This window comes from Thermobia domestica, chromosome 17, assembly GCF_964235325.1.
Source record: "Thermobia domestica chromosome 17, izTheDome1.hap1.1, whole genome shotgun sequence".
Lineage (NCBI taxonomy): Eukaryota > Metazoa > Arthropoda > Insecta > Zygentoma > Lepismatidae > Thermobia > Thermobia domestica.
In genome coordinates, this window is record NC_137470.1 from 76,474,220 (window position 1) to 76,500,142 (window position 25,923).

Below are 25,923 nucleotides of genomic sequence, written 5' to 3' on the forward strand. Positions count from 1 at the left end.
TCTAGGTTGGTTTTGGCTTTTTACGACAGGGTGAGCCGGACCCGTTTCTACTGAACTTTTACTCATAGAATGACGGTGTTTGTTATACATTTATACACGGTAAAGGTGTGAACGCCGCAATTTCCCACCGAGGCGCTTGCGAGAACAACTCGCGCTACTCCCCTTGCAATCCAATGGGCACGCCCTCAACGTGGGATCAGCGTGTAGCATATGCGGTCAACAGAAATGGGGAGGGGGTGAAAGAAATTCACTCCCGTCCATGATAAACGCGTGTCCCGGAGAAAGGAAAGAAAAAAGAATTGATCAAACGAAAACATAAGACACCCACTGGCTCATAATGAAAGAAAAGGTGTGGATTTTTTAAATTTTATTTATGTTCTTTTTTGTTTATTTTTTTCAGGGGAGGGGTAAAAGGATATTTCTATACATTAAAAATATTTATTACATTTTTAATTTTGATTTCAGAGAGACAGCACAACGAACAACAACAAAAACCGGATGCACACAGCAACATGGGACAAGTACACGTTCAGCTCGGATGAACACAGAAGTCTACTGACTATCCGAGAGTCCAACAGCGGTATTCGCGGCTGAGAGGGCATGCGAGAACAAGCGGATAAAATGATCTAAGCATGATGAATGAAGCCACCCTCTCAGCTCCACCCTGTAACCGACGATGACGGTGCGCTACATAGGGTGGGGTGGGGGGTTGTTTTTACATAATGTACTCCCAAGTTATAGGTGCACAATTTCCTTTTATAACACAGAATTTTTTAATTAATTTTCGGAGTTGGTAGTGCCTGTTGAAGGATAACTGAAATGGTAACTATACTAGGGATATTACTTTCACTGATGTTCTTCAAAGTTGTTCGTGCCATTTGAGCTCCTCTGACATAAATTTATGTTCGGGGTTTAGCTCGTTTATTTGTTGTGAATCTTTTATTTTTATTTTATTTTTTTTTTCAGGCTATGCAGTTTATTTTTAATTTTGACACAGCATTTGCATGTGCAGATACTAGTGGTGTAACTCCCATATTGAATTCAGCACTGAATATGTAGGGGTAGTATGAATCTGTAACAAGTCTATTTTCATTGTAGTTTTCTATTAATCAATTACAATAAAGCTGAAATATTTTCCTAATGTTTAAATCGGAAGATAATATTTCCTATATTAGCTTTTTGTTTTGCTATAGTGATTTAAAAGTGAGGAAACTGTTGATGTGCTGAATCACAAACTTCAACTAGTTTTTTCTGTTGATGACTATGATAGTTCCTGTCTATGCTACCAGTTCTCTTGTTATCATGAATAGCTCACGATCTTCAATCGCTTACATTATGTGTGTTACGAAGAGCTAAGGGACAAACACTGTAAAAAATGTTATCAATTATCATGTAAGACGCAGCATTCTACACTACGAAGTCTGTGACATGGCCTGTCTTTCACTTGTGATCTTTTCACATCTACACATAGCATCAACTTGCTTAGATACCTATTCCGAAAATCATAATTCCCTATTAACCAAAATGCATGGAATATTTCGTTATTCTTGTTCTGCTCTCTTTATCAAAATATCCGGAATGGCAACGTCCCTCTATCAGTCTTGCTCCGGCTATCTTTGTTTCTTTGTTTCTATTATTTTCTTCTTCTAAGCCTTTTATTCAGTTAGCTGGGTTCAGCTTTTCGGATCGCTGTCCTCCACTTGTTTCTATCTTGTGTCATATCCGCTGTGACACCACACTGCATCATATCGTTCTTAACACAATCTTTCCAATTCTTCTTTGGCTGGCCTCGGGCTAGTTTCCCCACTCACTTCTATAGCATCCACTCGGTGAGCTACATATTCCAAAGGTCTTCTTCTTACATACCCAAACCATCTCAGTCTACTTTCTTCCAGTCTTTCTACTACTGGTGTCACCTTTACTGTTCTCCGGACAACTTCATTCTTAATTTTGTCCTTTTGCGTCACTCCACACATCCACCAAGCATCTTCATCTCCGCAACGTGCAACTTCTGTTCCTCTCGCTTCATGTTCGTTCAACATTCCGCACGTACAATAAAGCAGGTCTCATTACTGTTTTGTGAACTTTTCCTTTAAGGCGTATTAGTACCCTACGGTCAGACAATACTAATGCCGCTTCTCTTCATTTCGTTAACCACTAGTAATTCTGCTGTTTACATCTTCTATTTCTGCATTTTCCTACAGAATTGATCCCAAGTACGTTCAGCTGAATTTCTGTCTGTTTTATCACATATAATTTTCATTTAAAGGTTTCCAATTTTCATTTCCTAGATCTACCAGAATGTTCCCCCGATGAATCATTATTTGTTATTATTCACAAACGGTTGTTTAACGTACCTCTGTACACATTAGTGCATGTTATTACTTAATTTTCAATGAAGTCGAGAAACGGAAAACAGATTAAAAGAACGAATAAAACAACATAAGCACGACATTAAGTTGAAGAGAGACAGAAATGCAATCTACAAGCACATAACAGCCACAAGACATTCAATTAATTGGAGTGAAGTAAAAGTGCTGGGACAAGAGGAGAGAAAGTTATTCAGAAAATGGAAATAAGCAAGATTTATTGAAATACAAGGTCATAGAATCATGAACTGGAATTCAGACTTAAAAAGTGATGACCAGTGGAATAAATGATTAAAGAGCCTTAAAGATTAAGTAAGTTAATTGTACACGTTCATTTTTGTGAATTTAATACTTATTCATTTAGTATTATTGTGTAGTATTATTTATATGTTTGTTTAGTACTAGCAGAATACTCGTTCGTCTCAGTGACCCCGAAAACTATGGATTCGACACTAATATCGGTCACTTTCGACCATTTATATTTTTCCCCTCTTCCAAATTGCACCGTGAAAGCAAAATCATAAAACCCATTCCAGGCTCGAACATCATCCATGTTGAAAATTTGACTGAGATCGGTCGCGTGGTTAAAGAGTTCTTCAGTCACAAACTAGTCACTTTCATTTTTATTTTTATATTTCTCCTCCTTCTCCTAACAAGGGAAGAGAGGAAGATTTTATATATCGAAGTGGCAGATGGTTTATACACCAATCGAAACCACTAATGACGCCTATTACGAAACTGTAATAAAAATTTTCCGAATGCATATACTGTGCGAGTTATATGAATATACAGGGGTGTCCAGAAAGTCCGTTGCCACACCTAGCAATTGCAAACGGTGAGACAGATGCCAAAACAGCAAAACACATGTTCGATCATTTTGAAAGTACAACGTATCAAAGCAAAAAGTGTCTCAGGGCCACCCACAGGGTCCCAGGCGAAGTCCAACTCAAAAATTGCAAATGATAAGGGGATCAAGTAACATATCGGACATAACAGGGAATTGAAAAGTTGTTGGGAAATGAAAGAAGACGGAACAAGTCTCGACTCTCTAAAATTACCCTGTGCAAAATGGCGACCGACCAAAATGTTAGCAAAAACGTCATTGTAAAGTCTACGGCCACCCCAAAAAAAAACCTGAAACGGTGAGACAGATGTCAAAACAGGACAGCAGTGTATCTTCATTTCAACAGTACAATGCTTGAAAGTAAAAATATTTGTCTCAGTGTCCTCCGCAGGGTCCCAGACGGGATCCTCCTCAATGTTCAAATGGGGGGAGGGGGGGTCAGTAGCATATCGTTTAAAAGCTGTTGTTATATGAAAGCGGATGGAACAAGTCTGGACGCTCTGCGATAACACTGCAAACATCTTGCTTTTTAGTTCTTCTGTCTAGTCGGGTTCTAGTTTGTTTTCACTTTAATTATTGTACTCAACTGAAAGAAAGGAAATGCCCCTACTCTGAGATTCTGCTCTTTGGGCCCAGTAGTGTCTAAATAAATAAAGAAAAAAAAAAAGAAATAAAATAAAAGCAAACTAAGAAATAAAGAAAATAAAAGAAATAACATTTGACATCTTTAAGGATGGAACTGACAAGTTATCATATAATGTACTGTACAATAGTGGAACTTATGCTCGTTGTCTGGATTATCAAGTATAAAATGATTCAAACAAAAATTTTCTTGCACCAGGAACATCGAATACGTGCAAGGGTCTCACAATAACAAGTGCCGATTGCAAAATGGAAAGCGAATGCACTCCGAGAACCAAAACGAGGATGCACATTTTGACCAGCCGCCATTTTGCACAGGGTAATTTTAGAGAATCAAGACTTGCTCTGTCTTCTTTCATTTCCCAACAGCTTTTCAACGGTATGCTACTTGACCGTCCTTGTCATTTGAAAATCTTGAGTAGGACCCCGTCTGGGACCCTGGGACAAATATTTTTACTTTAAATCATTGTACTCTTGAAATGATGACAAATGGGTTTTGCTGTTTTTACATCTGTCTCACCGTTTCAGGTTTTTTGGGGTGGCCATAGACTTTACAATGACGTTTTTGCTGACATTTTGACCGGCCGCCACTTTGCAAGGGTAATTTTAGAGAGTCGAGACTAGTTCTGTCTTTTTTCATTTTCAAACAGCTTTCCAACGATATGCTACTTAACCCCTTTTGTCATTTGAAAATTTTGAGTAGGAATCCGTCTGGGACCCTGCGGAGAACTTTGGGACAAATTTTTTACTTTAAATCATTGTACTTTTGAAATGATGACCAATGGGTTTTGCTGTTTTGACATGTCTACCGTTTCAGGTTTTTTGGGGTGGCCATAGATTTTACAATCATGTTTTTGCTGACATTTTGACCGGCAGCCATTTTGCACAGGGTAATTTTAGAGAGTCGAGACTTCTTCCGTCTTCTTTCATTTCTCAACAGGTTTCCAACGATATGTTAATTTATTCCCTTACAATTTGTAATTTTTGAGTTGGACCCCGCCTGGGACCCTGTGGGTGACCCTAGGACAACAATTTTTACTTCGATGTATTGTACTTTTGAAACGAAGACAAACGTGATTTGCTGTTTTGGCATCCGCCTCACCGTTTGCGATTTCTAGCAGTGGCAACGGACTTTCTGGACACCCTGTATATGCATATAACATGTACAGTATATGCATTCGGAAAATTTTTATTACAGTTTCGTAATAGGCGTCATTAGTGCTTTCGATTGGTGTATAAACAAACCATCTTCCACTTCGATATATAATCTCCCTCTTTTCCCTTGTAAGTTGCACCGTCAAAGTTAAATGATAAAAATTATCTCACGCCCGAACGTCACCTATGTGGCAAATTTGATCGAGATTGGTCAGGTGGTTCAAGGGTACGAATTCAGAAACATAGTGACTTTCATTTTTATATATATACAGATTCATGTTTAAGAGGTATTTGTAAAGGTTATTTTGTAAATTAGATTAGTCCTAGTTATAAAATATGAATGCATATGGTATCAAACAGGAAGAGAGGGGGGGGGGGATGAAATTAGCGATTTTTGTTTCTGTTTTATATTTTGAAAAAAAAAATGAAATGAAATCTCTGAGTTTTACGTCCCACGGTTATGCCGGTTAGGCTAAAGGAGACGGTGATTATGAGAGATGAGTGAAATGGTGGAATGAAGAAAGTGGGAGGAAACGGGAGAACCCCGAGAAAACCCACGAGCACGGTGTTTGTCCACCACAAAGTTCACTTGGCGGAGGCTGGGATCGAACCCGGGACCCCAAGCACCAAAGGTGAACGCTCTACCACTGAGCCACCGCGCCCCCCTGTTTTATATTTTGGTTTGTGATGGAAAGAAACTGGCTGTAGTAGCCTATGGTAACCAATCAGGAATCAGGGAATTTTCTAGTTAGAAAGTCGATAAGAAAAAGATTTCTGAGTAGAGCAGTATGGCAGGAAGATCATATAAAAATGGATTTTAGGTAAAAGGGTAATACCAATCTTAATCGGATAAATTTGACCTAGTATAGAATTTATTAAAAACTTATCTGTGGAAATGAACTTTTTTCATTCCTTAAATTACACACATATATCACTTTTGCATAAAAAGAGAAAATGTGGCAATGCGTGTTATGTTATTCGATATAGCATAATGTTCTTTACAAAATGGTGTGTTCAGATTATTTTTTTCTGCTGATATACTTTCTGTTCTTCTCAGGTCATTAAAAAGGAGTTTCAAGTCGACAGAAAAGAGCATTTTCAACACCTGCTGCTGGTTGGGTTTAATCGAGGCGAAGATCAGTGGCAATGGATTGATAAATCGATAACACAAATCTGTGACATAGCACTATCCAAGCGAAAACAGATGAAGTCATGACAGACTTTTTCTTTCCTTGTTTTTTCTAGTGCTCTGAAATGCTCTTACCCACACAAATACAGAAGAATTGATTAGCAGACTTCTGTTATAAGCATGCCATGTGTGTTATGAAGTTGTCGGAAAGTTTCAACTGCCAAATGACAGTTACGAAGGTACCACAAGCCTTCTTCGCACAAAAATGGTGACCAGAATATCTGTCAGTGAAAGAAGTACTCCTAGATTTGGTCACTGAGGTATTCTAGATTACAAGGATTGGAACAGGAGAATTGAAACTGACACTACACGTAACATCTATAAGAACCGGTCTCTAAATATAATATTAGCTACTTACGGCATACTTGTGAGCATACTTTTAAAACTTAAGAGATTGATCTAACCAGTCGGTGTTTAGCACGTAGTCAGTAGCTATCTATCTTTGTGTTTTACATGGTAATTAGTGTTAAGAAGAACCGAATAAAATACATTCTTTAAATAACTTACTTGCGTAATTTTAACACCAGAAGTTTTGAAGAAAGTTGGGTTGGAATGGAAAGATTCAAGACCTATTAGAAACTCATATGAAGCAACAAGTGTGAGAATAGGGGAGGAAATGACAGAGGGGAGTTCGACAAGAATGCTGTCTCTCGCCAACAATATTTAATACCTATCTAGAAGAGAGAGTGAAAAAGAGCCTACATAATGAAGACGGCATTTCAGTAGGAGGTAGAATTTATACGGCCTGCAGATGACATGGCGCTTGTTGCAGAATCTGAAGAGAAAATCAATAAGATGTTAGAAAACCTGAGGAAGAACTGTGAAGAATATGGGATGGAAATGAATGTTAGAAAGACAAAAGTCATGGTGATTGGAACGAAAGGATCAGTGTCAAATGTAGAAGTAGGAGGGGAGAAAATAGAACAGGTGACTAGTTTTCGATATCTGGGTAGTATAATTAGTGATGATATGAAGTGTGAATGTGAAATAAAAGCAAGGATAGGAATGGTGAAAGAAGCCTTTAGGAGGAAGAAAAGAGTATCTTGTGTGACGTTGAATAAAGAGTTGAGAAAAAGTCTTGTAAAATGCTTCGTGTGGAGTATTGTACTGTATGGGTCAGAAACATGGTCAGAATGATGAAAGACGACTGGAAGCTTTAGAAATGTAGGTGTGGACAAGAATGGAAAGAATTAGCTGGGTCGAGCGGGAAACGAATGAGGGAGTATTTGAAATTGTGAGGGAGAAAAGAATAGTTTTAGCTAATAATGAGAAGAGGAAGAGGAACTGTTTGGGAAATTGGCTAAGAAGGAACTTATCATGAGGGGCGTACTACTCGGTATGGTGGGAGGAAAGAGGGAAGGGGCAAAGGAGACTACAATTAATGGACGATATCAAAACAGAAAAATCGTACGTGAAGACGAAGAGGTTAGCTGAAGACCGTGGAGCATGGGAGTTTCCCAGCTGCGGCAAGTGACTTGCCAATAATGGTAGAATACCTATGATGATGATGATGATGATGATGATGATGATGATGATAGAGTGGAAATTGTTAGATGTGCCTGGCTCTGGTAAGCGAACGTTTCTTTGGACGAGATGTGAGTGAAGGAAGATATAGCTATGGCAAGGAGACAATGAAGCACGCAGTACAAGACAGATCAAGATCTGAAGCAACCCTGGAACACGCAACTAACGCTAAAATAAATTTGATACATATAAATGGGCCGTTAATATAAATCTTCGTTACAATACGAGACAAACAAATCAATGTGTCAAGAATACGAGAAGCAAAAGGAGAAAATCAAATTCTCAAACTATGCAAAAACCGAAATTTCGGAATATTCAACACTTCAATCCATTTAAGAAGAAAAACAGAAAATAAAACTATTTTTTTATTCTGATCTGGATGACCTTATTCACAAGAAGGAAAATAGTCCACGTACCGTATCAGCTACTAAGAATTAATTTTTCAACATGTTCTAAAAATATAATATTGGCATATATTCAAATAGTTACTTTAAAGTACACAAATCTTTAGAAAAGAATATGAGATTTTGGTTTTGTATAAGGTGTTTTGATTTTGAATAATGTATACTTACAATGAAACGGTAATAAGTTCAAGGCCCCAATTCGAAAATCCAATATCTAATCCACTTGTGATCCCTGTTGGTGCTATCTTTTTTACATAGGTTTCCCAATCTGTAACAACTCTTTGTTTTCCTGTGCAGCACTCATATATACTTCGAATCAAACCAGCCAAAATAAACTTTATTATCAGATGGCATATTACTACGGACAGAGGAAACCGGAAAGTCTGAAAAAAAAGGTGTATATACATATTAATTTCTTGAAGACAGACCTGAAACTTATGCAGAATAACTATGGTACAAATACTAAACAACAAAACCAAGACGTTCGTTATAGTAGAAGAGTGTGATAATATTTCAAACGATTTCAGAATGTGGAAGTTATATACAGGTGAGTTCGAAAATATGACAGTAAAGGAAAGGGAAAGAAGAATAGTATACTTTTTGGATTCCATGAAACCATATGGCCTAGGAATCTCTGTTTTCACAAAAGTGATTAATGTTTGAAACACATTTGTTTTCGTCCGAAATAATTCTCTAAAAGAAATAAGCCTCGCATGAGCATCGAAAGATATAAACTCTTTCTCAGTTTTAGAAGATACTAAAACAGAAATACGTAAAATATCAGGTGAACGGTGACTCATTTTATTAAAAACAAAGTAATAAGCTTGTATGGAATTTGATTTAATTTCCTTCAAAGTAGTGTCCTTAGTTAACAATGCACTTATCCCAACGTTGAATCCATGACTGGAAGCATTTCTGGAAGGCTTCTTTTGGAAGGGCGTTCAGCTGCTCTGTCGTGGCCCTCTCAACGACAAGAATGGTGTCAAAACGTTTTCCTATATGCATGGTTTTAATTTTTGAGAACAGAAGTCGAATGGTACTAAATCTGGTGACTAAGGCAGATGAGGACAGACAGGAACAGTTTTTTCGGCCAAAAACTCGCGGATGAAAAGCAAGGTGTGGTATGGTGAGTTTTCGTGGTGAAGAAGGAAGCCATTTGTCCATTTAGTCGGCGGTTAAAATGCTTTTCATGGACCAATACGAGCTGTTTAGTTCTTTGGAAAGCTCTTGAATAGTCATTTGTCTGTTTGACGAAATCATTTGTGACATTTTTTGCACGTTTTCATCTGTTTTTGACGTCTCGATCATTGCTTGTTTTCAACAGACTTCTTGCCTCTTTTGAACTGCTCAGACCACTTGTAAACAATCTTCAATGCCATGGCTTCATCGTTATACATTGATTTTGGCGTTTGGTGAGCTTCTTTGACACTTTTTTTTTTCCACCTTAGCGTAAAACTTAACGTTGGCGCGCGACAGACACCCTTAACACGTCCTAACTCTTCTGCCTTTGGAAGCCAACTAACATGTCACAACTCGTTCAGACCCGACACTGACTGTACCAAAGCATTTATGCTACCGAGCTTACTAGTTGAAATGGATACAACATCGATAGATGCCATTGTGCAACTACATTCACCATACTTTTTGATTACATCTTGTACGTCATAACAGCGTAGCCAGTTGCAAATGGAGCGCTTTTCTGTCATAAAGGGTAAAGAGCTATTTACCACATTTATGCACGTGCATATACAGATAAGCAATTTCTTTAAAATGTCCCGTTGCTTCTATTCGCAGAACTAGTGAAAAACGAATGGCACAAGTCATCTTGTGTAGCTGCTTCCATAAGTATTTTTTATGCACATACAGTGCTGGAAATTGGTATAAAGGCAGAGGGATATTTGAAAATAGGAGGAGGCAAGAATACCGAGGATGGATGTAGGTGATATATTTACAAAGTAATGTTGTATACTGTACAAAATCAAAGGCATATCGTTTGCTAATACGTCACTGGCACACGTAATTTAAACAAAAAGAGAAATGAGACGATTGTCGGGTGGAAATTGGTATAAAGGCACCCATGGTTACTTGTCGATTGGCGCCCTCTACACGTTCAGCACTACCCCTGATACGCCTTTGAGAATCAGCTGACCCAGTGCGATAAGAGAAGCGCGGGTGTGAATGTCTGTGAGCTGTTGTGTGGGCCATGCCTCGTGGAAAATTGTTGTCGAGTGAGGAACAAGCATGTGTCTGTGCGTACAAGGACATGGGCCTGTCAAATCGGCAAATTGCAAAACGGTTAAATCGTTCAAGTTGTGTAGTTGATAATTACGTTCGGTTGGGTGCACAATATGAAAAGAACGGGAAGTATGGTAGAACGAGAAAACTTGCGGAGTCCACGAAACGATTAATTGTGCGCAAGGCAAGGGCCGGAAATATGTCATCTTCCAAAATTGTTGCTGCTTGCAAGTTACCTGTCACATCCAGAAGAGTGCGTCAAATTTGGAATCAAGATTCACATCTTACATTCAAGAAACGGAAGGGGAAACCACCCTTAAGTGCGACGCACAAGCAGGGGCGACTTCAGTTTGCGCAAACACATATGTCGTGGACATCCGAATGGAATCACGTTGTGTTTAGTGATGAGAAGAAGTTCAATTTAGATGGTCCGGATGATTTTCAATACTATTGGCATGACCTTAGGGGAAAAGAGCTAGTGCAAATGAGCAGAAATTTCGGTGGAGGAAGTGTTATGATTTGGGCAGCGTTTTGTGTTAAAGGTACATCCAATATTGCATGGCTCAACACCAAGATGAATTCATCGACGTACACAGAGATGTTAGAAATAGAATTGCTGCGGATGTATGAGGAGCTGGACGATCAAAACCTGATTTTTCAGCAGGACAATGCTGCTATCCACAGGGCAGCAGCAACTGTACAGCGGTTTCAAGACAAAGGTATTAAGGTCATGGAGTGGCCAGCGAGAAGCCCTGATCTTAACTCGATAGAAAACCTATGGGGCATCCTTGCGCGCAATGTTTATTGCAATAGTGGCAATTTGGGACCATCGCTGAGTTGAAAAACGTGATACGAGAAGAGTAGTGGGCGATTCCACGGCAACAACTAACATATCTCATAAAAACAATGCCGAAGCGCATATTCCAACTCATTCAAAAGAAGGGAGGGACAATCAAGTACTGAACACTCATTTTTCATTCTGCACTTTAAATTATACTTTAATTTTTGTCAAAGACACTGGGTGCCTTTATACTAATTTCCACCCGAAAATCGTCTAATTTATCATTTTGTGTATACTACACGTGCCAGTGACGTATTAGCAAACGATATGCCTTTGATTTTGTACAGTATACAGTGTTACTTTGTAAATACATCACCTTTATCCATCCTCGGCATTCTTGCCTTCTTCTATTTTCAAATGTCTCTCTGCCTTTATACCAATTTCCAGCACTGTAACCTTATAATCTATGTACTCCAATACAGTAAGGGGCTGCGGTGGCTCAGTGATAGAGCGTTCACCTCTGGTGCTTGAGGTCCCGGGTTCGATCCCAGCCCCCGCCTGAACTTTGTGGTGGAAAAACACCGTGTGCGTGGGTTTTCTCGGGGTTCTCCCGTTTCCTCCCACTTTCTTCATTCCACCACTTCATTCATACACATCATCACCGTCTCCTTTAGCCTAACCGGCATAACCGTGGGACGTAAAATTCAAAGATTTCATTTCCAATACAGTAATATAAAGAATACCTATCTTACGAATCAATGCATTTGTTTCCTGGAGTCATCGTCATTGTATTTATATGATGTTATTCGTTGAAGGAATTGTCTAAACGGGAGGTATGAGTGGCTTTATTCATTACTTTACAGGATGACTAGAATATAAGAGTACTAAAAGACAATACACACAGTTTATTTCTTGGTTTGTTTTATAATATTGTTAAAGTAACTTATGATCTAAAATGAAAAAAAAAAAAAAAAAATGCCACACAGCGTAATGCATTCCAATTATAGACGGATTACGTATAAAGTATTAAAACTTTGTAAGAAAGAAAAAAGTGGATACATTGCATTTAATAAAACAGAAAGAGCTGCTTGTGCGGTAGGCAGAAACTTATAAAATTGGTATATTTTATTCAATCTTACTAATCAGAGTATATGCATAAACCCACACTGTAGACCAGAGGCGTAGGCAAGGAGCTGACGTGCTGAAACCTGCTCCACCCCTTCTCTTAATATAGTAATATCAAAAACAGATTTTGTTAGCATGCAGTATATTCCATTTGTGATTCTCGATAATGCGACTTTATTATAATTTATCACAAGTGCTGTATAGTCGTGTTAGAAAAAACTTACTTCCCCAGAAGCTCTCTTTAACCTTAGACAAAATTTCAACAAATTGGTTTGTATTGTTTTCTTCTTCATTCTCATCAGCATATCCATCAAAATTTAATGTCTGCGAATGCGAGTAGAGAGTATTAAAAAGAAAGAGGATGCTCAAGGTTATATATATACATACACTGTGCTCCTGCTTATTTCAAAGTGTTAGTGCGTGATCCCTGATTCTACTCCCGATTGGATCACTAACACTTTCCGTTGTTTATCCACTACCATGAAGGGCCGCTATGTGACAAGAGCGCTTCCCTCTGGTGCATGGAGTCCCTGGTTCTATTCCAGCTCACCCCAAGTGGGTTTTGTGGTGAACAACCACCATGTGAGTCGGTATTCTCGGGTTCTCCCACTTTCCTCGGTCCATATCATCACGTCTCCCTTCGCTTCCAAGGCATAATCGTGAGACGTAAAACCGACCATTTCACTTTTTCATCATCATCAGGCAATTATCGAATAACTACATGAATAAAGAGGTAGCGAACTCAAAATAATGAAACCTGAGAGCTGATATACTGACCACACCTAGCTGAACGGGCTACATCTGGCTAGCCATAGTGCTTCATGGATTGTAGAGACAGGAGTTTAGTACTTCTTTCTGCTTGTTAACTAATTTCATCAGTACTTCAAATCCGTGTGACAAAAAAACAAAAAAAAGTTACTTGTTTGTTATCTTCCTCTCCTGTAATTCGATTCACCTCTGTGTGCTGAAATAAAATAACGTGAAGTCACAAGAGCACATGAAAGTTTGGCCATCCAAGCGCGAACATAGACAGGGCTGTTAAAAAGTCCTTGCTATAAAACAAATGCCTATAACTTTTTTTTTTTTTAAATAATGATATTGCAGTGAAATTCATTTTAAATTGTGCGATGATCTGTAAATTTTGGCAACATTATCACAGTGATGAGGCTGGCAACAAAGATCATGAAAATGGCGACGGTACAAGAGAAGGAACAGTGTGTATGTTGGTATGCGGAACTGAAATCAGGTGTGTCGGTGCAGTGAAACTTCAGACGAATGTACAAACGTACCTCCTGATGTCAGGAGTATAAAGAATTGGCACAGTAAGTTTGTGGCTACCGGTAGTGTTTGTGATATGCAAAGAAGTGGTCAGCCGCCAGTAAGCCCAAACACGGTGCGAAGGGTTGCAACAGCCTGGAGAGAAGTCCAAGAAAATTGATTCCGCGGCGGTCGCTGGAGTTGGGAATCCCTCAGTCAACAACGGCAAGATAATGCGTAAACAAGTGAAAGCCAAACAGTACAAGATTAAATTTGTGCATGACTGAGAGAAGAAGATCAAGACACGAGACAGGAGTTCTGTGAACTGATGCTGACACGACTGGATGATGACAGGGAACTTCTGCAGTTACTCATGTTCTCAGATGAAGCAAATTCCCATGTTTCAGGGAGAGTAAACACGCACAACTGTCTTGTTTGGGGAACAGAAAACCCTCATGAATATGTGGTGCCGTATCAATGGACCACCTCATAGGCCCGTTTTTCTTGGACGAAAACACTGTGACAAGGGAGACATACCTTTAAATGCTTACAAATTTCCCGATGTCCGAATTGGTTAGGTTGGGAATCAAGGATCGCATCCACTACCAGAAAGACCGATCCCCCTCTCCCTATTTTGCACAAGTCGTCAGAGACTACCTTGACCATGAACTACCTGGCAGGTGGATTGGACGCAGAGGCTCCACCCTTTGGCCTCCCAATTTGACACCCTGTTATTTTTGGTTATGGGGTCACGTTAAGACATAGGTGTAGGTGGAAAACTAAAGGACTTGCAGGACTTAAAAGCTAAGATTAGTGAAGTGATCCACAACATTTCTGACGACGCCAGACAGAATAGCATTCACGGATTCCGCCCGAGGTTGCAGAAACGTATGGACGTCAACGGAGCCCAGCTGGAGGTGTGGCGATCGGTGTATCTGTGGATGATGATAAAAAAAAAAAAAAAAAATGTAAGTCTCAATAAAGATCTTAACATTTATTCCGCTGCAATATCATTATTTAAAAAAAAAAATTATAAGCATTTGTTTTATAAGGATTTTCTAACAGCTTTATATATGTGTTTCGAAATAAAACCGACAATGTTTGGGAGGTGATTCCTGATACCAAGATGTGACCAAAAGTATAAATCAACCTGGATGTAGAAATGCTTGCTTTTGGCGCTATGGTCTGCTGAAAATTACTCAGTAAATTAAAATCTGCCGTAACTCGAGAACAAAATGTTGCATTGAAATTGGATGAAATGAAATATCCATTAATTTTTAGCGGTAGGCTCCATTAGTGCACAATTACAAGTGATGCAGGGGAGGCGCAAGGGTAACTCCTGAAGAAACTGGATAATTTCTGAGGAGTTTTATTAAAAGCTGAATTAGGTAACAAAAAACACTCAAGCACGACATTTCAACAAACAAAACCCACAGTACATCATTCAAGTAAAAAGAAAACTTCATCATAATGTGAAAGAAGGGCAGATACAGATGTTTGATTGATGTACTTTTTCTCAGTAGGAAACAGATTCTTGGAGGAAGAACTGAAATGAAACGAAGTCTTTAACGTCTCGAGGTTATGCCTTTTAGACTAACGGAAACGCATGATAAATGAAACTAATTATTGCTACGAAACTTGTAGGAGAAAATTTACAGACACGACGTTGTCCATCACAAACTTCATGATCTGGGATCGAAAGAGTGACCTCTCGCACCAGAAATGACCATTCTGTCTCTGAACCGCCGTGCCCTCACTTTGAAGGAATAACTATAATTGTGCTAGATGTATCGGTTGAATAAATGCCATATGTAATAAACCAATGCATAGAAAGTACTGACGCTCAAAATGTGTAATTTGAGAGTTTCGAAAACAGTTTTTCTAGGTCATTTGTTCTCAACCTGTGTGTCGTGTACCTCGAGAGGTTGCCGATAGACTGTCAGTGAGTCTAAGTTGAAGTGTCTTCATTACATTTTATTATTACTGTTATTACGAGAGACATTCGAAAACTAACATTCGGTTGGTTAAAAAGGAAACACTAAAGTAAATAAGTATAATTTATTTAAATACATCTGAAAACTACTTCTTTGCTCTATTTCTGAACATAGTTTCCATGAACATTCAAGCACTTATCATATCTCTGCACCAGCTTAGAAATTCCATCAGCATAAAAATCTCCCTCCTTGCCTTGACCTAGCCTGTGACCACATCTTTTGCCTCCTCATCACCAAAGCACTGAGATCATATAACAGTCCTAGAAATTTGTAGAAAGCTCCGAGATTGTAAAACGTCGATTTGCACGAACTTTTCCATCAATTTTCGGAACGAGTTCATAAGTGACCACTGATGGCTTGCCACTCCTCTCTTCATCATGGATGTTTGTTCGTTCACTTTTAAATGAACGAACCCATTCACGAACAACTCCTTCACTCATCATAGTCGGTCCATACACGGCACAAAGTTCCCGATGAACAGCTGCTGCCGAATATTATTTTACCGTAAGAAAACATATAACAGCTCGCACCTTGCACTTGGCGGTTTTATATATATATATATATATATATATTGCAGCACACATTTTGAGACCCTACAAAAGTGGAACTAGTGATCAGACAACCTTCACTCTACCACGGCTGGATGCAGACTGATCTACCGCGCACGTCTGTACCAAAATGGTAGTGCTTCCCCCCCCACACACACACTTCCCGCACAGTGACCAATCGGAGTTTACTTTCCGAACGCGCCTCGTATTTTTAAGGAAAAACGGGTTGTATGGGATTGCAAAAAGAGGCTCGTAGTAGTGTTTAAAAGGGTAAGAACTACTTTTTAGGTTAATTATAAAGAAATTCAAATTGCATGAATAGCGTATAAAGACACCAAGTAGATTCGATTTATGAGTCTTAAGCATTATTGGTCATATCATGGATTTCGAAGCAATTTAGACAGCTTTCTAATGGCGGAGGGTCGGGAAAATATAATTCTACGATACCGAAGTAATGGCGTTCATAGATGGACGGTGAAAACATTTAGTGGCAGGGTAGTACGTCGAAAAGTAGCACAGGTAAGTTCAATTCATATACAGATTACTAAGTAGGATATTTACAGGGCGCCCTTCATGTTACATTATTTGACGTTACGATGTATAGTATTTAGCAGGCGTTTTTTAAGATCCATTCTGCAAGACCAATGTAGTCACCAATAGCGAACTAAGTTGTATAGACTGTTTTATTGAGTAACAATAACTATAATTTGTAAAACATTCAGTGAAAACAACTTTAATTTGAACTCAGAAGTGGATACAGGAGCTCACTGAAGGATTCTCAACAGTGGCAACGTCAGCTTGTGAAGAGAGTTGGAGGGAGAGATAAATTTGGAAACAGGCGTGGGAGACCCGGGTTCGATTCCCGGCGGGAGCTCATGTGGTTCGGATTCCACGTTAATCAGTAGGTCCACGTCTCATATAGCCTCGCTGCTGAACGGGACGCTAAACTCAAAATCAACTCAACTCAACTCAAATTTGGAAACAACAACTTTTTTTTATAAGGAACAAGCTAGTTCTATATCACTGGATTTTTATTACAACACAACATGTCTGAGGGGGAAGGGGATGCAGGCATCGTCAAGGAGGCGGATGCTCGCCCTCTTGTTTTCCCTCTGGCGTTGTCACTGATTTTACACTTTTACATAATTCAGGTCATTCAAACGTATTAAAGCATAAAAAGTAGAATCGCCCCGGAAAGAAACCTCAGCTATGAAACTTAAACAAGGGGAACTCCTCAAGACTATGTAATAAAGAAAGTAAAAATGTTGTATAATAGGAAGTTCAATAATGCATTAATTCAGAAACAAACTCACCAAGGATAGATGTTACAATTAAAGAGAGAAAAAAAAAAAAAAAAAACTGGTGGATTATTTATAAAGTACTACACATTCTTAATAATTACACTTACGAAAGCTACGAACTCCCACGCAACACACATATTTCAATATTTTCCGTAAATAATAAATCATGCACTCAACGAATACGTTTCACTGGAGGAACAGTTCTTCCTCTGAGAGTTTATTCCATAACTAACTAATTCTATGGTCTATGGAACCCGGAGGTTCAATACTGCGTTCAGAAAAGCTCTCCATTCACTTCTGTCCTTAGCCAAATGGACACAGTTTCTCCTTTGTACTCCTATTTCTACGAGATCCATCTTAATATTACCTTCCCATCTGCAACTAGGTCTTCCTAATGGATCTTTTCTGATTGGATTTCCACTAAAAACTTTGAAAGCATTCTGAGCCTTCTAGACTTTATGACCCTAACAATGTTTGGCAAGCGGTATAAATTATGCAGTTCCTCATTATGAAGTTTCCGCTATTCCCCATTCCCGTTCCTCTTGGGTCCAAATATTCGTATCAGCAGAGTTTATTCCATTTATCAAATATGTGCAACTCTTCTTCTTTCTAATTCTAGCAACATTCTGCCAACTTGAAAGACGTACTATGATACTTTTTTTTTCTCCGTTGAAATATCGTACTTGAATGTTGTTTCTTTTTCTCATTCAGCTTTTGAAAAAATATCTTGGGAATTCTCCAGCTCCTTTGGGTGACCCTAGCGCGGCTCCTGTATTGAATCCAATTCTGCATTAATAGAATCTATGACTAAAAGTAGTGGACATTCCCTTTCACCTGACTTCAATCCGACATTTTGTTCTCGAGTTATGGCTGTTTCCGAAATTTGGCGAACGGAACCATTTCTACACTCAGATTGTTCTATACCTTTTGTCTTACCTTGGTATCAGAAATCACCTCCCAAACGTTTTCATTGATGTCTTAAAACACCCTATATATATATATATATATATAGGGTAGCCACAAAGTGCCGTTACCCGTTGATAAATGCCACTATAAGTTTTCCCGTTACCCGGACAAGGTTTCAACGAAATCCTCCCCAAAACAAACACTTTTACGGTGGGAACAGAAACTATTCGCCAGAGGATAAGTGTGAAGGATAAGGAAAGAGGTGGAAGACCGTCCACACGACCAGAAATATTCCGTTTCGTCGCGGCGTCCGTGGAGAGATAGCCACAGAAGTCGACGTGTAAGCGATCTGCGGAACTGAGTATACCCCGATCAACTATGCAAAAGCACAAGAAAAACAAGACTTCCCTAAAACGGCTGCATAAAGCCGTTACGATACCACTGCCGAACTGACAAGCTGTGAAACAAGCTTTCACTCAAGTTACCCCTGCAAATGCTCCGCAAAATGTCGCACAGAACCTGGTGGCGTACTATCCTTTGTCATGAGAATGACGGTCGACAGACTGATCCTATGGACACTTAATGTTTTTTATCTCAATGAAACTTCTCGAAAGCACTCTTGTCCATGTCATTCACTGTACTTTGTGGTGGACAAACACCGTGTGCGTGGGTTTCCTCGGGATTCTCCCGTTTCCTCCCACTTTATTCATTCCACCATTTCATTCATTACTCATCATCACCGTCTCCTTTAGCCTAACCGGCATAACCGTGGGACGTAAAACTCAAAGATTTGATTCCATTTTTTCATTCACTGTAGTTATTTACGTACGTTTAGTGGTTTATGTTACTTATTTTCAGGGGTAACGGGACTTTGTTACAACTTTGTATATATATAGGGTATCCAATATACAATGCAACCCGAAGTTTGGGATAGTAGAACTTTTGAACCTGAAGTGATACGCAAATAATTGTAATACCAAAATGAAACCTTGTTCATGCATATATTTTAAAACTAGGAAGCAACGATTGAAGTGCACTAGGTACCACACAATGTTGCCAGACGTAACCGAAAGTTTTTTTCAACACTTAATTTGACTCATAACTCATATGTATGGATGTTCTGTCTTCAGTTTGTTTAGTTGGAGTAGCTTAGAAAGTATGGAGCAGAAAAACGAATTTTTCATTTCCACCGATAACTAATCGCATGAGGCCGCTGTAAGGGGGAACTAGGGAAATCGTAGTTTTCATAAATTAATATTTTGAATTGGCAACACTGCTGATGTTTCAGTGCATCAAAAGGTGTGTTAAGGATATGTATACATTACGCAATTCCTGAAAATAACGAAAAAATCTGAAATTATCATGATAGAACTCTTACATGCACCTGGTAACATGGTATTATTACGAAATGAGTTACCAGCTCTACAGCAGATGCTGGAAGTGTTCCCTGTTTTGATTGAAACACTGGTTTACACGTTTCATCATGTTGGCAGCTACTTTACGAAGGGTAGAAGTGTTAATGTTCTCAATGGCACTGCGAATGTTCGTTTTCAGGTATTGTATAGTTCGAGGATTGTTCTTTTATTTCTCTTGCTTTAAGTAACCCCATAGAAATGAATAGCGGTGTTGCCGGGTGCATGTAAGTAAATGTTTTATCATGTTAATTTCAAAGTTTGTTTTTCGTTGTTTCCAGGAATTACATAGTGTAGACAGATCTTTAACACACCTTTTGATACACTGAAAAATCAGTAGTGTTGCCAATTCAGAGTGTTAATTTATGAAAACTACGATTTCAGTAGTTCCCCTTTACAGCGGCCACATCCGATTAGTTATCGTTGGAAATAAAAAAAAAATATTTTTCTGCTCCATATTTTCTAAGCTACTCTAACTAAACAAACTGAAAATTAACGACAGAACATCCATACGTATGAGTTATGAGTCAAATTACGTGTTTAGGAAAAAAAAAAAAAAAAAAAGATTTACATCTTCGGTTACATTTGGCAACACTGTGTAGTTCCTAGTGCACCTCAATCGTTGATTCCTGGTTTAAAAATATACGCATGAACAAGGTTTCATTTTGGTATTACAATTATTTGTGTATCGCTTCAGGTTCAAAAGTTCTACTATCCCAAACTTCGGGCTGCATTGTATACTGGACACCCTGTACATATATATTCAGCACAAAACGCCCCAAAGTACGTACACGACTGCTTTCATGAGTTTCATTCGGTTCTGCATATCCTTTTCATTTTATTGGAAACCTGCATATGAAAGAAATCGCAAGGCACAAAAAGTATCTTTGGCAAGCTCGTCATGTGACTGACATCATTTGTACACAAGAAAATCAGTTTATAACTTTGCTGCATGCACAGATAAATCACAATTATAGTACAACTCTAACTGTAGCCGGAACAAGATGAGGAGCATGACGGAAAAGAAGACTGCCAAATTTACCCGTGCTCAAATAAAAGTGTATCGAAAAAAATTAAACACTTTAGTTATTTTTGTAGTAGGTGAACGATGAAAGAAACAATGACTGTTAAAATAACAATAAAAGAACGGAAAGCTCATTCTTTTACGGTAAATATCTTGTAATAGGGTAAGTTGGGCAACATTAACTCAACTCAGTTTTTGCCATATTGTTCGATGACATTTACAATTACTATTCAGTGACCCAATCACTATTCTGTGACTCGCGTAAGGAATTCAGTGAAATTGTGGTGTGATTTTGTTGATTGAGAGCAAGAAAGAAAGAAAGAAGATGAAGAAGAAAAAATCCCTAAAGTAATGTAATACGATGCTCGAAAGAGATCAGTTGTACTGATTATTATTAATTACGACTGTTTGGTTCTTTCTTTTTTTTCTTGACAATTATTATTTCCAGTTAACAAACTATTAGTGGCAAAGTCGCGCTGCATGACGTCACGTTGAACGTCACTTCCAATTTGCTACTTTCTAAAAGTGAGGTGAAGTTTAGTGATACTGATGTTGATCAACAATAAAACTAAATCACTAGAGGTGAATTAGTGTTCTGAATAAGAAAAAAAAAATTAATTATAGGTCGTTGAAATTCTGCAAGAAAATATCGTCTACATGTTAAAAAGAATTTTAGGATGAATATTTGATTCACAACAAGTTACTACGACTACAAGATACAGGAGAAAAAAAAATATCGTTTGCAACGGTGTAACCTTTGTGATATACAACGTAGACTTGCATTTACGTTGCATGTCACAGAGGTGTTGAACACGTATTCTTCTTGGAGGGCGTAAGGCTCTGTTATGTCAGCTTGGAACCGTAAATGACTGAGAGTAATTTTCGAATGGCTGTACGAGACTAAGACTCCTCCTATCAAGTTCCACAAATAGTCAGTTCGAGAGATCCGGTGACTGTACTAGTTAAAAGAAAAGCCGACAAACAAGAAATATACAATTAGTACTTATTCTACTTCGAAAGAACAATTGCAGGAAGTTGAACTTATGCTTTTACGATAACAATGACTCTAGTGTGATGCGTAGTTACCACTTACAAGGAATATTTCTCACTGTAGAATGTTTTTAAAGAATCTGAAAACATAATCTTTGCCAAACTTGTAGTGCTGATAATAAAGTTAAGTGAAAAAAAAAAAAAAAATGAGGCGTGTAAGTCCAGACAATTGAACGTTTTAAGATAAATTCGAATATCTTGAAATGTACGAAGCAATCTGTAATTAGTTTTGGTAACACCGTACATACTATACAGTCTACCATAAGCGTTATTATTTAGTGACATATGTAATGCAGTGCTGCAACTCGGTATCAACACTTGTATTTTTTGAAAAAACAGCACGTCATGCTATTAATAAAGTGACTGATCCGTTTCGATCGGAACAACTTGGAAACACCGGTAACTGTCACACTCGATTTCACAGAGCGACCAAACCGTACGCACATGAGTATCAGCATCTTAGCTGTTGTGTAGCATAGTGAAGGTGGTGTAATAGACAAAATGCTGCTGGAAGAAATTCCTTTTGGGAAGGGATACGTCGTGACAAACGCAAAGTAAACAATGCCAGAACACTTAGTAGGACAGGTCACTGTGACTGTTATCAGTAAATGTTATTCACACCGGCCTCCTCCATAACCTACACCACTAACGAAATTGTATCGAAATAGGGTATCTCGATAACCGGCAGTAGGATTAAAATACGGAACCTGAGAGCTGCGACGTGAAACGCTATCTGGTCACTACAGCAAACAGTTGAGGAAAATGCTTACAAGGAAGGGTCACGCAGTGGCTCCGCTGAGATCGGAACGAGACCATTGTGTTTGCATTTTATATGTTATAACTAGATGGATCCCAAAGTTATACGTGCCACCGGGCGGAATATCGTGAGTTACAACATATTTTGTAATGTAAGAACTACAAAAAATTACCATGCAGAATAGTTTGAACCGTCATTTGTTCGGAAATGGTTGAGTAAGTGAAAAACTCTGCCAACACTTATCCCACCATTTTCAACGAGAAACTTTTTGTGGTAAGAAAATTGCCCCAGGGACCCCCGCGGGGTCCCAGATGGGGTCCAACTCAAAATTTTCAAATGGCAAGGGGGTTAAGTGGCACATCATTTGAAATCTATTGTAAAATGAAAGAAAATGCAGCAAGTCTCGACTCTCTACAACAACCGTGTGCAAAAGGGCGACGGGTCAAAGTGTAAACAAAAACTTAATTGGAAAGTCCATGACTACCCCTATAAATCGGAAATGGTAAGACAAATGTGGAAACAGGAAAGAAAGCGTGGCATTATTTTCAAAGCACAACGTGAAAATGTCTTGTTCCAGAGTCCCCACATGGTCCCAGGTGGAGTCCAACTAAAAAGTTTCAAATGGCAAGAGAGGTAGAACATCGTTTGAAAGCTCTTGTTAAGTGAAAGAAGATGGAGCACGTCTCGACTTTCTACGACAACCCTGTCCAAAATTGCGGCGGGTCAAAATATAAGCAAACGCTTAATTGAAAATCTATGGCCACCTTGAATCCAAGAGACAGCTTAAAACCTATATCGAAAGGATAGGCATACCAAACTGCTGAAGCTAGGAAAACCAAATTTAGCATGAATGTTGATCAGTGGATGACGAAAAGATGCGAAATGTTCAAAAACGAAACGTCTTGAGTTCAAAATGCCGTAGTATGTATCGAACGCATGTCCAGCTCAAACCACTGGTGTTGGAGGTAATCCAATATGGCTGCCAGCGTGAAAAATGAGTTTGTATATAAATATGTTATTTCTTGGAATACTGTAATTAAACCAACAAAGTTTGGCGCAACTCGAAGTACTGAAATGACTTACACATGGTTTGGTACTACTCGCCAATCTTGCAAATGATTTTTTTTTTTTTTTTGTATATATTGGTATTGCTTGAAGTATTGCGATCAAACCAACGAATGACATACAAATGTAACCGCCACGAATACGCAGTTACGAATTACAATAGAGCCACCCACCTACTGGTGCAGCAAGTCCTTTATGCATGAACTACGTATGACAAAATTAGAGGAAGTCAGAGTTGTGTGTTCATCGCATATTCGTTATATTAAAGTAAATGATGGCGAGGGAACCAAACAAAACATATATGTGTTGTTACCGAATGAAATTATAGTTGAGGTGAATCGAAATTCAATTGTTCTTTAATCTTCCTACTGTTTCTAAATATATAATAGAGAAAAATAGAGATTTAAATTTGTACTGTTATGAACGACATAAGTTTTAACCGGCCATCTTAGATTCGAGGTGGCCATAGTTTATCAAATAAGCTTTTGATTACTTTTTGACCCGCCGCAATTTTGGACAGAGTTGTCGTAGAGGGTAGAGACTTGATCCATCTACTTTCATTTAACAAGATCTTGCAAACGATGAGCTACTTAACCCCACTTGCCATTTGAAACTTTTTAGTTGGACCCCACCTGGGACCATGTGGGGACCCTGGGACAAGACGTTTTACCTTAAATTCTTGTACTTTGAAAATAATGCCACACTTCCTTTCCTATTTTCACATTTCTCACCGTTTCCGATTTATAGGGGTGACCATTGACTTTTCAATTAAGTTTTTGTTTACATTTTGACCCTCCGCCATTTTGCACAGGTAGAGAGTCGAGACTTGCTGCATCTTCTTTCATTTTGCAACAGCTTTCAAACGATGTGCTACTTAATCCCTCTTGTCATTTGAAAAGTTTGAGTTGGACCCCATCTGGGACCCTGCGAGGATCCTGGGCAAACTTTTTATCCGAAAAAGTGTGTTCTTGAAAATGACGGGATACATATTATCCGAGTTTTCCATTTACCCAACCGTTTCCGAACAAATGATTCGGTCAAAATATTCTGCCAGCTTTGTAGTTCTTACATTACAAAATATGTTGTAACTCACGATATTCCGCTCGGTGGCATGTATAACTTTGGGATCCATCTAGTTATAACATATCAAATGAAAACACATTTGTCTCGTTCGGATCTCAGCGGAGCCACTGCGTGACCCTTCCTTGTTAGTGGATAACAGTTGCATGATTCTTCGGATTAACAATTAGTCATCAGAAAAAGAAAAGATAAAATAACCAGGTATAATCAAAGATTTTGTCTAAAGTGATGTCAAATATACCATATCACCTACTATCCACCAGAAGACTGTTTTTACAATAACAATAATTTTAAAATATAAAAAACAATGGAATTAGTACTGCCATTCAACTATGCACGGGTGTTAAAATACTCACTTAACCAATTAAATTACAAGAATTATTGTACAAATCATTTCCAAAAGAGCGCAATTTGCCAAGTCATTTGTACATGTAATAATGTTCAATAGCGAGAACAAAAAGGAACATAAATATTGGAATTAATAAGAGATATCAGAGATGAATTCACTAATTAGGTAGTGTATTTAAAAAGTATCAATTTTGCATGACGTTAAAGTTATTAAAATTTTGCAAAAATCTAAACAATCCCGTATTACTTCAATTGCGATGACTAAAATGAAAATGAAACCTTCGAAAGCAAAACGATTAAGCATTGCATATTTCATGACACTCCATAGATATCCTTGGTAATAAAGGTGTCACCCATCAAAAGAAAAGCAGTTATAACAAATTGTGAACAGAAGACGAAAAGCAGCCTAACACAGCATTGTTTAGCAAGATTGAGTGGTGTTTTGTAAGACGACGTCGTCTTTGCAGACAGAACACACCAAGGACAAAAACAAGACATGAGGAAAGTGTTTTTATTTTGATCTAATATTGCTATTACACGAAAATATCTAGGCTTGAAAGTCACTGAATGAGAACAAACAAACTGTAACTATGATAAAATACGACAGATTTCATTTTAAGCAAATTACACTGTACACATCAAATGAAAATTGTTACCTTTAATGTGCGTAGGATTTAATTTTTGCCAGGTTCCTACTGATCTAGACAAAGCTATTTCCCTGACTTCTCCCTGTCTTTTTGGCATGAAATTCACCGACTTTCATGACATATGTCGGATGACGTTGATATATAAATAACGAATAAATAACGGTGAATATTTGTATATGAAGGGTAAGGGGAAAAAAGAAGGAATGTCACAAAACTGCATTTTCGAGAAAACTGCGATTTAATATTGACAACCGCGTAAGAAGAAT

At 38.3% G+C, this 25,923-nt stretch overlaps 1 protein-coding gene across 7 annotated transcripts in view; it reads right to left on the bottom strand.

Annotated features, from left to right (window-relative positions):
- Positions 1-25,923, bottom strand: part of LOC145673765 (solute carrier family 35 member H1) — a 232,607-nt gene that overhangs the window by 91,033 nt on the left and 115,651 nt on the right. For all 7 annotated transcript variants that reach the window (XM_081743520.1, XM_081743518.1, XM_081743519.1 and 4 more), the window contains exon 3: positions 8,296-8,510. In XM_081743520.1, coding sequence (XP_081599646.1) covers positions 8,296-8,510 — 215 coding nt within the window. The remainder of the gene's footprint in view (positions 1-8,295; positions 8,511-25,923) is intronic.